Below are 15,000 nucleotides of genomic sequence, written 5' to 3'. Positions count from 1 at the left end.
ACGCGGTGTTTAACTGTGTATCTTGCCTCTTACTTCACATTTTATAACCCTGTTTTATTCTCTCTTGCATTCACTGTTCCCATATGCTTCTCTTACCTTTCCTTCTTATGGGGAGCAGTTAAATGTTTAGTAAATTTAAGTAAAAGATAATTGCATAGTTTTGCCAGTTACCAGGCATTTGACAATACTAGCATTAGACCTATTAAAGTAATTATGATAATGATGATAATGATCAAAATAATAGTAATAATGGTAATCATGATAATGATGATAATGATAACGATTTAGGCTGCACTGAGTCTTGCACTGGAATTAGCTCATTATAGTAATCACGATAATGATAATAAAAGTAATAATAATAATGATGATAACAATAATGATACTGATGATAATGACAACAATAGCAATAATAATAATAACAAAAAAGAACAATAATGATAATAACAATAGTAATGTGTAACGATAATCGTAATATAAAAAATAAAAATAATGATCATATTAATGTTAAGGATAAAAATAGTGGCAATTATAATAATGATCACAATGTTAACAATAATGATGAGAGTAATAATAATAGCAGTAGTAATAATAATGATAATAATAATCTTATTATTATTGTTATTCATATCAGTATTAAGAACCTGAATACTGTTGCTAATGCTAGTGATTATTGTTATATTGTCATAATTATCAATATTATTATTATTTCTATTATTATCATCATTGTTATTATTAATGAAATTGTTATTATCATTAGCATTATTATTAGTATCCTTATTATTATCATCGTTGTTATCTTTATCGTTTTAATTACTATTACTTTTATTGTTACTGTTATTATTACTATAATAGTTATTTTTTCACAATAACGATGATGATAATAACAATATCAATGATAATGAAAAAAATAATCATAACTTATTATTGTTGTTGTTGTTATCATCGTCATCATCATTGTTTTTATTATCAATCATTATTGTTTTCATTATTAGTTAGTATCATTATCACCATCATTATTAATATGATCATTATTATCATTCCCATCATCATCATTATCAATGTCATTGATATAATTATAATTATGGTTATCTTTGTCATAATCATACTTATGTTCATCATCATCACCACCACCACCACTGTTATTGCTATTATTATCATTATCTATATCATCATCATCACATTGTCATTGCTATCATCCTCAGTATCGTTATCATAATCATAAACATAATACCTTTGTCAAAATTGAAACTTTCATTATTATTATTGGGATTTCATTATCAACATAAGCATTATTATAACTATTTTAGTGTCCTTATCATTATGTATATTTATCAAATAACTATTGTTATTCTTATCTTAAATATTTCGATCATTAGTTTCATTATTATTATTATACATATCATATTCTGCCTTTTTATTATTATTATTCTCATAATCATTGTCATTGGTATTACCATTGCCATTGTAATTATCATTATCAGCATTACTGGTAATACCATTATTATTGTAGCCTATATTATTATCAGTACTCTTATGGTTGATATTAGTATGATTGGTTCTATTATCCTCACTTTGAATGATACTATTAGTAATATACTTTGTATCATCATTATCATATATAATGTCGTTTTTGTTATTCCTCTGTGAACAAGTCACCTTCTCAACTACAGCAATGCCTGGTCGACGTTTTGCCTGGATTACGTGGTCGCACTGAATATTCAAACCCCACAATACGTTATATTCTTTTCTCTCCAAGTCGTATTTTTCACATAACTTCCAGCGTACAATGCACGTGGTGTTGTCATACTACCACTTGCCTTTTGAGCCATTCAGCTGACATATATATTTTCTCTCTCTCTCTCTCTCTCTCACCACACACGAGAAGTCTGTCATTTCACTGTTGTATTTTCCATAATTCGTTCGAAGTGCCAGCTCTGTGTTGTTCCATGGTAATTCCTTTAAGCTTGGAGCTGTAATCCGATAGGTTCATTGGAAGTCTAATAACATACTACAATAAGGAAGGTACTTTTATTGCTCTTGCGTGCCGTGTCGGCCAAGGAATCTGCCAAGTCGGCCAAGGAACCTGCCAAGTCGGCCAAGGAACCTGCCAAGCCGGCCAAGGAACCTGCCAAGCCGGCCAAGGAACCTGCCAAGTCGGCCAAGGAACCTGCCAAGCCGGCCAAGGAACCTGCCAAGTCGGCCAAGGAACCTGCCAAGTCGGCCAAGGAACCTGCCAAGCAACCTGCCAAGTCGGCCAAGGAACCTGCCAAGCCGGCCAAGGAACCTGCCAAGACGGCCAAGGAACCTGCCAAGTCGGCCAAGCAACCTGCCAAGTCGGCCAAGGAACCTGCCAAGCAACCTGCCAAGTCGGCCAAGGAACCTGCTAAGCCGGCCAAGGAACCTGCCAAGACGGCCAAGGAACCTGCCAAGTCGGCCAAGGAACCTGCCAAGCAACCTGCCAAGTCGGCCAAGGAACCTGCCAAGCCGGCCAAGGAACCTGCCAAGTCGGCATAAAAACCTGCCAAGCCGGCCAAGGAACCTGCCAAGTCGGTAAAGAAACCTGCCTAGCCGGCCAAGGAACCTGCCAAGTCGGCAAAGAAACCTGCCAAGCCGGCCAAGGAACCTGCCAAGTCGGCCAAGGAAACTGCCAAGCCGGCCAAGGAACCTGCCAAGTTGGCCAAGGAACCTGCCAAGCCGGCCAAGGAACCTGCCAAGTCGGCCAAGCAACCTGCCAAGTCGGCCAAGGAAACTGCCAAGCCGGCCAAGGAATCTGCCAAGTCGGTAAAGGAACCTGCCAAGCAACCTGCCAAACTGGCCAAGGAACCTGCTAAGTCGGCCAAGGAACCTGCCAAACCGGCCAAGGAAACTGCCAAGCCGGCCAAGGAACCTGCCAAACCGGCCAAGGAAACTGCCAAGCCGGCCAAGCAACCTTCCAAGTCGGCCAAGGAACCTGTCAAGCCGACCAAGGAACCTGCCAAGTCGGCCAAGGAACCTGCCAAGTCGGCCAAGGAAACTGCCAAGCCGGCTAAGGAAACTGCCAAGTCGGCCAAGCAACCTGCCAAGCCGACCAAGGAACCTGCCAAGCCGGCCAAGGAAACAAGGAAACTGCCAAGCCGGCCAAGGAACCTGCCAAGCTGACCAAGGAACCTGCCAAGGAACCTGCCAAACCGGCCAAGCAACCTACCAAGTCGGCCAAGGAACCTGCCAAGTCGGCCAAGGAAACTGCCAAGCCGGCCAAGGAACCTGCCAAGCAACCTGCCAAGCCAGCCAAGGAACCTGCCAAGCCGGCAAAGGAACCTGCCAAGCAACCTGCCAAGTCGGCCAAATAACCTGCCAAGTCGGCCAAGGAACCTGCCAAGTCGGCCAAGGAACATGCCAAGTCGGCCAAGGAACATGCCAAGTCGGCCAAGGAACCCGCCAAGTCGGTCAAGGATCATGCCAAGTCGGCCAAGGAACCTACCAAGCCGGCCAAGAAACCTGCCAAGTCGGCCAAGGAAACTGCCAAGCCGGCCAAGGAACCTGCCAAGTCGGCCAAGGAACCTGCCAAGCCGGCCAAGGAACCTGCCAAGCCGGCCAAGCAACCTGCCAAGTCGGCCAGGCAACCTGCCAAGTCGGCCAAGGAACCTGCCAAGTCGGTCAAGGAACATGCCAAGTCGGCCAAGAAACCTGCCAAACCGGCCAAGGAACCTGCCAAGTCGGCCAAGGAAACTGCCAAGCCGGCCAAGAAACCTGCCAAGCCGGCCAAGGAACCTGCCAAGCCGACCAAGGAAACTGCCAAACCGGCCAAGGAACCTGCCAAGTCGGCCAAGGAACCTGCCAAGTCGGCCAAGGAACCTGCCAATCCGGCCAAGGAACCTGCCAATCCGGCCAAGGAACCTGCCAAGTTGGCCAAGGAACATGCCAAGCCGGCCAAGGAACCTGCCAAGCCGGCCAAGGAACCTACCAAGTCGGTCAAGGAATCTGCCAAGTCGGCCAAGGAACCTGCCAAGTCGGCCAAGGAACCTGCCAAGCCGGCCAAGGAACCTGCCAAGCCGGCCAAGGAACGTTCGAAGTCGGCCAAGGAACCTGCCAAGTCGGCCAAGGAACCCGCCAAGGAACCTGCCAAGTCGGCCAAGGAACCTGCCAAGGAGTCGGACGAGGAACCCGCCACGGAACCTGCCAAGTCGGCCAAGGAACCTTCCAAGTCGGCCAAGGAACCCGCCACGGAACCTGCCAAGTCGGCCAAGGAACCCGCCAAGTCGGCCAAGGAACCTGCCAAGTCGGCCAAGGAACCTGCCAAGTCGGCCAAGGAACCCGCCAAGGAACCTGCCAAGTCGGCCAAGGAACCCGCCAAGGAACCTGCCAAGTCGGCCAAGGAACCTGCCAAGTCGGCCAAGGAACCTGCCAAGTCGGCCAAGGAACCTGCCAAGTCGGCCAAGGAACCTGCCAAGTCGGCCAAGGAACCTGCCAAGCCGGCCAAGGAACCTGCCAAGTCGGCAAAGAAACCTGCCAAGCCGGCCAAGGAATCTGCCAAGTCGGTAAAGGAACCTGCCAAGCAACCTGCCAAACAGGCCAAGGAACCTGCTAAGTCGGCCAAGGAAACTGCCAAGCCGGCCAAGGAACCTGCCAAGTCGGCCAAGGAACCTGTCCAGCCGACCAAGGAACCTGCCAAGTCGGCCAAGGAACCTGCCAATCCGGCCAAGCAACCTGCCAAGGAAGCTGACAAGCCGGCCAAGGAAACTGCCAAGTCGGCCAAGCAACCTGCCAAACCGGCCAAGGAACCTGCCAAGCCGACCAAGGAACCGGCCAAGCAACCTGCCAAGCAACCTACCAAGTCGGCCAAGGAACCTGCCAAGTCGGCCAAGGAAACTGCCAAGCCGGCCAAGAAACCTGCCAAGCCGGCCAAGAAACCTGCCAAGCCAGCCAAGGAACCTACCAAGCCGGCCAAGGAACCTTCCAAGCAACCTGCCAAGTCGGCCAAGGAACCTGCCAAGTCGGCCAAGGAACCTGCCAAGTCGGCCAAAGAACATGCCAAGTCGGCCAAGGAACCTGCCAAGTCGGCCAAGGAACATGCCAAGTCGTCCAAGGAACCTACCAAGCCGGCCAAGGAACTTGCCAAGTCGGCCAAGGAAACTGCCAAGCCGGCCAAGGAAACTGCCAAGTCGGCCAAGCAACCTACCAAACCGGCCAAGGAACCTGCCACGTCGGCAAAGAAACCTGCCAAGCCGGCCAAGGAACCTGCCAAGTCGGCCAAGGAAACTGCCAAGCCGGCCAAGGAACCTGCCAAGTCGGCCAAGGAACCTGCCAAGTCGGCCAAGGAAACTGCCAAGCCGGCCAAGGAATCTGCCAAGTCGGTAAAGGAACCTGCCAAACAGGCCAAGGAACCTGCTAAGTCGGCCAAGGAAACTGCCAAACAGGCCAAGGAACCTGCTAAGTCGGCCAAGGAACCTGCCAAACCGGCCAAGGAAACTGCCAATCCGGCCAAGCAACCTGCCAAGTCGGCCAAGGAACCTGTCAAGCCGACCAAGGAACCTACCAAGTCGGCCAAGGAACCTGCCAAGTCGGCCAAGGAAACTGCCAAGTCGGCCAAGCAACCTGCCAAACCGGCCAAGGAACCTGCCAAGCCGGCCAAGGAAACAAGGAAACTGCCAAGCCGGCCAAGGAACCTGCCAAGCTGACCAAGGAACCTGCCAAGGAACCTGCCAAACCGGCCAAGCAACCTAACAAGCAACCTACCAAGTCGGCCAAGGAACCTGCCAAGTCGGCCAAGGAAACTGCCAAGCCGGCCAAGGAACCTGCCAAGCCGGCCAAGCAACCTGCCAAGCCAGCCAAGGAACCTGCCAAGCCGGCCAAGGAACCTGCCAAGCAACCTGCCAAGTCGGCCAAGGAACCTGCCAAGTCGGCCAAGGAACCTGCCAAGTCGGCCAAGGAACATGCCAAGTCGGCCAAGGAACATGCCAAGTCGGCCAAGGAACCCGCCAAGTCGGTCAAGGAACATGCCAAGTCGGCCAAGGAACCTACCAAGCCGGCCAAGGAACCTGCCAAGTCGGCCAAGGAAACTGCCAAGCCGGCCAAGGAACCTGCCAAGTCGGCCAAGGAAACTGCCAAGCCGGCCAAGGAACCTGCCACGTCGGCAAAGAAACCTGCCAAACCGGCCAAGGAACCTGCCAAGCCGGCCAAGGAACCTGCCAAGTCGGTCAAGGAACCTACCAAGCCGGCCAAGGAACCTGCCAAGTCGGCCAAGGAAACTGCCAAGCCGGCCAAGGAACCTGCCACGTCGGCAAAGAAACCTGCCAAACCGGCCAAGGAACCTGCCAAGCCGGCCAAGGAACCTGGCAAGTCGGCCAAGGAACCTGCCAAGTCGGCCAAGGAACCTGCCAAGCCGACCAAGCAACCTGCCAAGTCGGCAAAGGAACCTGCCAAGTCGGCCAAGGAAACTGCCAAGCCGGCCAAGAAACCTGCCAAGCCGGCAAAGGAACCTGCCAAGCCGACCAAGGAAACTGCCAAACCGGCCAAGGAACCTGCCAAGCAACCTACCAAGTCGGCCAAGCAACCTGCCAAGTCGGCCAAGGAACCTGCCAAGCCGGCCAAGGAACCTGCCAAGCCGGCCAAGGAACCTGCCATCAACCTGCCAAGTCGGCCAAGGAACCTGCCAAGTCGGCCAAGGAACCTGCCAATCCGGCCAAGGAACCTGCCAAGTTGGCCAAGGAACATGCCAAGCCGGCCAAGGAACCTGCCAAGCCGGCCAAGGAACCTACCAAGTCAGCCAAGCAACCTGCCAAGCCGGCCAGGGAACCTGCCAAGTCGGCCAAGAAACCTGCCAAGTCGGCCAAGGAAACTGCCAAGCCGGCAAAAGAACCTGCCAAGTCGGCCAAGGAACCTGCCAAGTCGGCTAAGGAACCTGCCAAGCCGGCCAAGGAACCTGCCAATTCGGCCAAGCAACCTGCCAAACCGGCCAAGGAACCTGCCAAGCCGGCCAAGGAAACAAGGAAACTGCCAAGCCGGCCAAGGAACCTGCCAAGCTGACCAAGGAACCTGCCAAGGAACCTGCCAAACCGGCCAAGCAACCTAACAAGCAACCTACCAAGTCGGCCAAGGAACCTGCCAAGTCGGCCAAAGAAACTGCCAAGCCGGCCAAGGAACCTGCCAAGCCGGCCAAGCAACCTGCCAAGCCAGCCAAGGAACCTGCCAAGCCGGCCAAGGAACCTGCCAAGTCGGCCAAGGAACCTGCCAAGTCGGCCAAGGAACCTGCCAAGTCGGCCAAGGAACATGCCAAGTCGGCCAAGGAACATGCCAAGTCGGCCAAGGAACCCGCCAAGTCGGTCAAGGAACATGCCAAGCCGGCCAAGGAACCTACCAAGCCGGCCAAGGAACCTGCCAAGTCGGCCAAGGAAACTGCCAAGCCGGCCAAGGAACATGCCAAGTCGGCCAAGGAACCTGCCAAACCGGCCAAGGAACCTGCCACGTCGGCAAAGAAACCTGCCAAGCTGGCCAAGGAACCTGCCAAGTCGGCCAAGGAAACTGCCAAGCCGGCCAAGGAACCTGCCAAGTCGGCCAAGGAACCTGCCAAACCGGCCAAGGAACCTGCCACGTCGGCAAAGAAACCTGCCAAGCCGGCCAAGGAACCTGCCAAGCCGGCCAAGGAATCTGCCAAGCCGGCCAAGCAACCTCCCAAGTCGGCCAGGCAACCTGCCAAGTCGGCCAAGGAAACTGCCAAGCCGGCCAAGGAAACTGCCAAGTCGGCCAAGAAACCTGCCAAGTCGGCCAAGGAAACTGCCAAGCCGGCCAAGGAATCTGCCAAGTCGGTAAAGGAACCTGCCAAACAGGCCAAGGAACCTGCTAAGTCGGCCAAGGAAACTGCCAAACTGGCCAAGGAACCTGCTAAGTCGGCCAAGGAACCTGCCAAACCGGCCAAGGAAACTGCCAAGCCGGCCAAGCAACCTGCCAAGTCGGCCAAGGAAACTGCCAAGCCGGCTAAGGAAACTGCCAAGTCGGCCAAGCAACCTGCCAAGCCGACCAAGGAACCTGCTAAGTCGGCCAAGCAACCTGCCAAACCGGCCAAGGAACCTGCCAAGCCGGCCAAGGAAACTGCCAAGCCGGCCAAGGAACCTGCCAAGCTGACCAAGGAACCTGCCAAGGAACCTGCCAAACCGGCCAAGCAACCTAACAAGCAACCTACCAAGTCGGCCAAGGAACCTGCCAAGTCGGCCAAAGAAACTGCCAAGCCGGCCAAGGAACCTGCCAAGCCGGCCAAGCAACCTGCCAAGCCAGCCAAGGAACCTGCCAAGCCGGCCAAGGAACCTGCCAAGCAACCTGCCAAGTCGGCCAAGGAACCTGCCAAGTCGGCCAAGGAACATGCCAAGTCGGCCAAGGAACATGCCAAGTCGGCCAAGGAACCCGCCAAGTCGGTCAAGGAACATGCCAAGCCGACCAAGGAACCTACCAAGCCGGCCAAGGAACCTGCCAAGTCGGCCAAGGAAACTGCCAAGCCGGCCAAGGAACATGCCAAGTCGGCCAAGGAACCTGCCAAACCGGCCAAGGAACCTGCCACGTCGGCAAAGAAACCTGCCAAGCCGGCCAAGGAACCTGCCAAGTCGGCCAAGGAAACTGCCAAGCCGGCCAAGGAACCTGCCAAGTCGGCCAAGGAATCTGCCAAGTCGGCCAAGGAACCTGCCAAACCGGCCAAGGAACCTGCCACGTCGGCAAAGAAACCTGCCAATCCGGCCAAGGAACCTGCCAAGCCGGCCAAGCAACCTGCCAAGTCGGCCAGGCAACCTGCCAAGTCGGCCAAGGAAACTGCCAAGTCGGCCAAGAAACCTGCCAAACCGGCCAAGGAACCTGCCAAGTCGGCCAAGGAAACTGCCAAGCCGGCCAAGAAACCTGCCAAGCCGGCAAAGGAACCTGCCAAGCCGACCAAGGAAACTGCCAAACCGGCCAAGGAACCTGCCAAGCAACCTACCAAGTCGGCCAAGCAACCTGCCAAGTCGGCCAAGGAACCTGCCAAGCCGGCCAAGGAACCTGCCAAGCCGGCCAAGGAACCTGCCAAGCAACCTGCCAAGTCGGCCAAGGAACCTGCCAAGTCGGCCAAGGAACCTGCCAATCCGGCCAAGGAACCTGCCAAGTCGGCCAAGGAAACTGCCAAGCCGGCCAAGGAACCTGCCAAGCCGGCCAAGGAACCTGCCAAGCAACCTACCAAGTCGGCCAAGCAACCTGCCAAGTCGGCCAAGGAACCTGCCAAGCCGGCCAAGGAACCTGCCAAGTCGGCCAAGGAACCTGCCAAGCAACCTGCCAAGTCGGCCAAGGAACCTGCCAAGTCGGCCAAGGAACCTGCCAAGCCGGCCAAGGAACCTGCCAAGTCGGCCAAGCAACCTGCCAAGTCGGCCAAGGAACCTGCCAAGCCGGCCAAGGAACCTGCCAAGCCGGCCAAGGAACCTGCCAAGCAACCTGCCAAGTCGGCCAAGGAACCTGCCAAGTTGGCCAAGGAACATGCCAAGCCGGCCAAGGAACCTGCCAAGCCGGCCAAGGAACCTACCAAGTCAGCCAAGCAACCTGCCAAGCCGGCCAGGGAACCTGCCAAGTCGGCCAAGAAACCTGCCAAGTCGGCCAAGGAAACTGCCAAGCCGGCAAAAGAACCTGCCAAGTCGGCCAAGGAACCTGCCAAGTCGGCTAAGGAACCTGCCAAGCCGGCCAAGGAACCTGCCAAGCCGGCCAAGGAAACAAGGAAACTGCCAAGCCGGCCAAGGAACCTGCCAAGCTGACCAAGGAACCTGCCAAGGAACCTGCCAAACCGGCCAAGCAACCTAACAAGCAACCTACCAAGTCGGCCAAGGAACCTGCCAAGTCGGCCAAAGAAACTGCCAAGCCGGCCAAGGAACCTGCCAAGCCGGCCAAGCAACCTGCCAAGCCAGCCAAGGAACCTGCCAAGCCGGCCAAGGAACCTGCCAAGTCGGCCAAGGAACCTGCCAAGTCGGCCAAGGAACCTGCCAAGTCGGCCAAGGAACATGCCAAGTCGGCCAAGGAACATGCCAAGTCGGCCAAGGAACCCGCCAAGTCGGTCAAGGAACATGCCAAGCCGGCCAAGGAACCTACCAAGCCGGCCAAGGAACCTGCCAAGTCGGCCAAGGAAACTGCCAAGCCGGCCAAGGAACATGCCAAGTCGGCCAAGGAACCTGCCAAACCGGCCAAGGAACCTGCCACGTCGGCAAAGAAACCTGCCAAGCTGGCCAAGGAACCTGCCAAGTCGGCCAAGGAAACTGCCAAGCCGGCCAAGGAACCTGCCAAGTCGGCCAAGGAACCTGCCAAACCGGCCAAGGAACCTGCCAAGTCGGCCAAGGAACCTGCCAAGCCGGCCAAGGAACCTGCTAAGCCGGCCAAGGAACCTGCCAAGCCGGCCAAGCAACCTGCCAAGTCGGCCAAGCAACCTGCCAAGTCAGCCAAGGAAACTGCCAACCCGGCCAAGGAAACTGCCAAGTCGGCCAAGCAACCTGCCAAACCGGCCAAGGAACCTGCCAAGTCGGCCAAGGAAACTGCCAACCCGGCCAAGAAACCTGCCAAGCCGGCCAAGGAACCTGCCAAACCGGCCAAGGAACCTGCCAAGCAACCTACCAAGTCGGCCAAGCAACCTACCAAGTCGGCCAAGGAACCTGCCAAGCCGGCCAAGGAACCTGCCAAGCCGGCCAAGGAACCTGCCAAGCAACCTGCCAAGTCGGCCAAAGAACCTGCCAAGTCGGCCAAGGAACCTGCCAATCCGGCCAAGGAACCTGCCAAGTTGGCCAAGGAACATGCCAAGCCGGCCAAGGAACCTGCCAAGCCGGCCAAGGAACCTACCAAGTCAGCCAAGCAACCTGCCAAGCCGGCCAAGGAACCTGCCAAGTCGGCCAAGGAACCTGCCAAGTCGGCCAAGGAATCTGCCAAGCCGGCCAAGCAACCTGCCAAGTCGGCCAAGCAACCTGCCAAGTTGGCCAAGGAACATGCCAAGTCGGCCAAGGAATCTGCCAAGCCGGCCAAGGAACCTGCCAAGTCGGCCAAGCAACCTGCCAAGTCGGCCAAGGAACTTGCCAAGTCGGCCAAGCAACCTGCCAAGTCGGCCAAGCAACCTGCCAAGTCAGCCAAGGAACCTGCCAACCCGGCCAAGGAACCTGCCAAGTCGTCCAATGAACCGGCCAAGTCGGCCAAGGAACCTGCCAAGCCGGCCAAGGAACATGCCAAGTCGGCCAAGCAACCTGCCAAGTCGGCCAAGGAAACTGCCAAGCCGGCCAAGGAACCTGCCAAGTTGGCCAAGGAAACTGCCAAGTCGGCCAAGGAACCTGCCAAGTCGGCCAAGGAAACTGCAAAGCCGACCAAGGAACCTGCCAAGCCGGCCAAGCAACCTGCCAAGCCGGCCAAGGAAACTGCCAAGCCGGCCAAGGAAACTGCCAAGCCGGCCAAGGAACCTGCCAAGTCGGCCAAGGAACCTGCCAAGTCGGCCAAGGAACCTGCCAAGCCGGCCAAGGAACCTGCCAAGTCGGCCAAGGAACCTGCCAAGCCGGCCAAGCAACCTGCCAAGCCGGCCAAGCAACCTGCCAAGTCGGCCAAGGAGCCGGCCAAGGAACCTGCCAAGTCGGCCAAGGAACCTGCCAAGTCAGCCAAGGAACCTGCCAAGTCGGCCAAGGAACCTACCAAGTCGGCCAAGGAAACTGCCAAGTCGGCCAAGGAACCTACCAAGCCGGCCAAGGAAACTGCCAAGTCGGCCAAGGAGCCTGCCAAGTCGGCCAAGGAACCTGCCAAGGCGGCCAAGGAAACTACCAAGCCGGCCAAGCAACCTGCCAAGTCGGCCAAGGAGCCTGCCAAGTCGGCCAAGCAACCTGCCAAGTCGGCCAAGGAGCCGGCCAACGAACCTGCCAAGTCGGCCAAGGAACCTGCCAAGTCGGCCAAGCAACCTGCCAAGTCGGCCAAGGAAACTGTCAAGCCGGCCAAGGAAACTGCCAAGTCGGCCAATAAACCTGCCAAGTCGGCTAAGGAAACTGCCAAGCCGACCAAGCAACCTGCCAAGTCGGCAAAGGAACCTGCCAAGCAACCTGCCAAACCGGCCTAGGAACCTGCCAAGCCGGCCAAGCAACCTGCCAAGCCGGCCAAGCAACCTGCCAAGCCGGCTAAGCAACCTGCCAAGCCGGCCAAGGAACCTGCCAAGTCGGCCAAGGAACCTGCCAAGCCGGCCAAGGAACCTGCCAAGCCGGCCAAGGAAACTGCCAAGTCGGCCAAGGAACCTGCCAAGTCGGCCAAGGAAACTGCCAAGCCGACCAAGCAACCTGCCAAGTCGGCAAAGGAACCTGCCAAGCAACCTGCCAAACCGGCCAAGGAACCTGCCAAGCCGGCCAAGCAACCTGCCAAGCAACCTGCCAAGCCGGCTAAGCAACCTGCCAAGCCGGCCAAGCAACCTGCCAAGCCGGCCAAGCAACCTGCCAAGCCGGCTAAGCAACCTGCCAAGCCGGCCAAGCAACCTGCCAAGCCGGCCAAGCAACCTGCCAAGCCGGCCAAGGAACCTGCCAAGTCGGCCAAGGAACCTGCCAAGTCGGCCAAGGAAACTGCCAAGTCGGCCAAGGAACCTGCCAAGCCGGCCAAGGAACCTGCCAAGTCGGCCAAGGAACCTGCCAAGTCGGCCAATGAACCTACCAAGCCGGCCAAGGAACCTACCAAGCCGGCCAAGGAACCTGCCAAGTCGGCCAAGGAACCTGCCAAGTCGGCCAAGGAACCTACCAAGCCGGCCAAGGAACCTACTAAGTCGGCCAAGGAACCTGCCAAGTCGGCCAAGGAACCTACCAAGCCGGCCAAGGAACCTGCCAAGCCGGCCAAGGAACCTGCCAAGTCGGCCAAGGAACCTGCCAAGTCGGCCAAGGAACCTACCAAGTCGGCCAAGGAAACTGCCAAGCCGGCCAAGGAACCTACTAAGTCGGCCAAGGAACCTGCCAAGTCGGCCAAGGAACCTAGCAAGCCGGCCAAGGAACCTGCCAAGCCGGCCAAGGAACCTGCCAAGTCGGCCAAGGAACCTGCCAAGTCGGCCAAGGAACCTACCAAGTCGGCCAAGGAAACTGCCAAGCCGGCCAAGGAACCTACCAAGTCGTCCAAGGAACCTGCCAAGTCGGCCAAGGAACCTGCCAAGGAGTTACATGCGTACAAGATATCAACAGACACGAGGTAGCACGTTACATTGTTAATAATATGAAGCATAAACTACTGCTTTTTCATATGTTTTGTAACTATCATTCGCCTCTAGCATGTTTGAATACGTAAAAGTGATCTTATTATTAGTTTTCATAACGTGTCCAGATGGAAGTGCCATTCCATAGTCACGGCTTAAGCCCTTCTCATCATCAAAGCTCCACTCTTCTAACAACTAAACATTACAGCTTAGTGTAAACAATTTGTAAAAAAAAAAAAAAATAAATAAAAAAAAATAAAATAAAAAAAAAAATCCCAAACAATGAAATCGTCTATAAACAGAAAATGGTTTATTTTACTCTCAATAGCCCCACTACTATCTAGCTCTTACCCCTCTCAAAAAATTATCTAAATGTGCCATATATAAACCAAGCGGCGTAGGTGAAAAACTGTCTCTCTGAAGTATTCCTTTAATGATCTGTACTTCTCTTTACCGTCAATTTGAAGAAAATTCTGTTATCAGTAATAATAATAAATAATAACAATAATGAATAATAAATAAATAATAATAATAATGATAAATAATGATAATAATTAATAATAATAATAATAAATAATACTAATAAATGAAAAATAACGATGACTATAGCAAAAACAATGATAATAAGAATAATAATAAGAATTATGATAATGATGAAAATTTCAATGACGATATTGATAGCATGAATAATAATGATATTAATAATAATGAAAATTATAACAATATTCATAATATAAATAGTAATACCAACAGAGCTCCATACATATGTATTCATATCTCAGATACATATATATATATATATATATATATATATATATATATATATATATATATATATATATATATATATATATAATACACACACACACACACACACACACACACACACACACACACATATATATATATATATATATATATATATATATATATATATATATATATATATATATATATATGGGTGTGTGTGTGTGTGTAAGTGTTTCTGTGTAACTGAAGGTCGATATTGATTTAGCTTTTAAAAGACGTATAATTTTGATTGTAGAGATATCTAAATTACGGAGAATTGCCAAATCTCGCCGGAATGTTTTCTTGCGTATTTTTACGAATAAGGCAAATCAATAAATCAAAATTTATTGTTCGATTTTTTTTAAACAAATCTGGAAGAGGTTGGCTTGTACTAATACTTAACTTTCAAAGAGAGAAAAGGGAGTAAGCAGCTATTTCGTCACGGTTCCATCTGAGAAGCCATAGCTTTCATATTGCTCACAGGTAAGTAAGGTGCCGGATATTAAGAATCTTAATTTGCTTGGAAATAGAAGATTGAAATGCTTTAGAAATTAAGTAATATAACTGTTGAATGAGTATGTATAGAATTGTGGTAACTCATACAGCGCCATTGCGTTTATATCGCTCACAAACACACACACACACACACACACACACGGAGGGGGGGAGGGGAGAGAGAGAGAGAGAGAGGAAAAGGACCAACATGCCATGTTTATTGTTAGCGGTTGTTTAAAGGAAATATTTATTCGATAATCTTATTTATTTTGGAGGGGGGGGGGGATGTATACCATAATGGAATAAGTTAAAGGAGACGATTTCGATTGTGCCAAGAAAATAATTGGGAAAGGAACCATAGATCAAGGTAAAGTATATAAATTGAAATTGTGAAATTAGAAGGAAAGAATTAGTTACCTGTCCAAGTAAATAACCGAACGATACCTGAGGAAAGGGGATTACTGTCTCGATCCCGACTCATGTTCGTTTGATCATAATTATTGTAATGATTATTGGATTATAATCAGTAGGCAAAGAGCGGGTGTAGAGTTAACCTTAGA

The 15,000-nt window shown here is 52.4% G+C and overlaps 1 protein-coding gene across 1 annotated transcript in view; it reads left to right on the top strand.

Annotated features, from left to right (window-relative positions):
* LOC138865709 (axoneme-associated protein mst101(2)-like) overlaps positions 1-15,000 on the top strand; it is a 27,535-nt gene that overhangs the window by 6,055 nt on the left and 6,480 nt on the right. The window contains exons 2-16 of the mRNA XM_070137006.1: positions 2,704-2,898; positions 3,348-3,547; positions 3,599-3,740; positions 3,822-4,013; positions 4,440-5,585; positions 5,888-6,343; positions 6,616-6,765; positions 7,224-8,228; positions 8,310-9,008; positions 9,399-9,539; positions 9,956-10,264; positions 10,451-10,834; positions 11,063-11,212; positions 11,684-11,920; positions 12,551-12,696. Coding sequence (XP_069993107.1) covers positions 2,704-2,898; positions 3,348-3,547; positions 3,599-3,740; positions 3,822-4,013; positions 4,440-5,585; positions 5,888-6,343; positions 6,616-6,765; positions 7,224-8,228; positions 8,310-9,008; positions 9,399-9,539; positions 9,956-10,264; positions 10,451-10,834; positions 11,063-11,212; positions 11,684-11,920; positions 12,551-12,696 — 5,552 coding nt within the window. The remainder of the gene's footprint in view (positions 1-2,703; positions 2,899-3,347; positions 3,548-3,598; positions 3,741-3,821; positions 4,014-4,439; positions 5,586-5,887; positions 6,344-6,615; positions 6,766-7,223; positions 8,229-8,309; positions 9,009-9,398; positions 9,540-9,955; positions 10,265-10,450; positions 10,835-11,062; positions 11,213-11,683; positions 11,921-12,550; positions 12,697-15,000) is intronic.

This window comes from Penaeus vannamei, chromosome 22, assembly GCF_042767895.1.
Source record: "Penaeus vannamei isolate JL-2024 chromosome 22, ASM4276789v1, whole genome shotgun sequence".
Lineage (NCBI taxonomy): Eukaryota > Metazoa > Arthropoda > Malacostraca > Decapoda > Penaeidae > Penaeus > Penaeus vannamei.
Note: the sequence above shows the minus strand (reverse complement) of the source record. Positions and strands in the feature narration are given on the sequence as shown.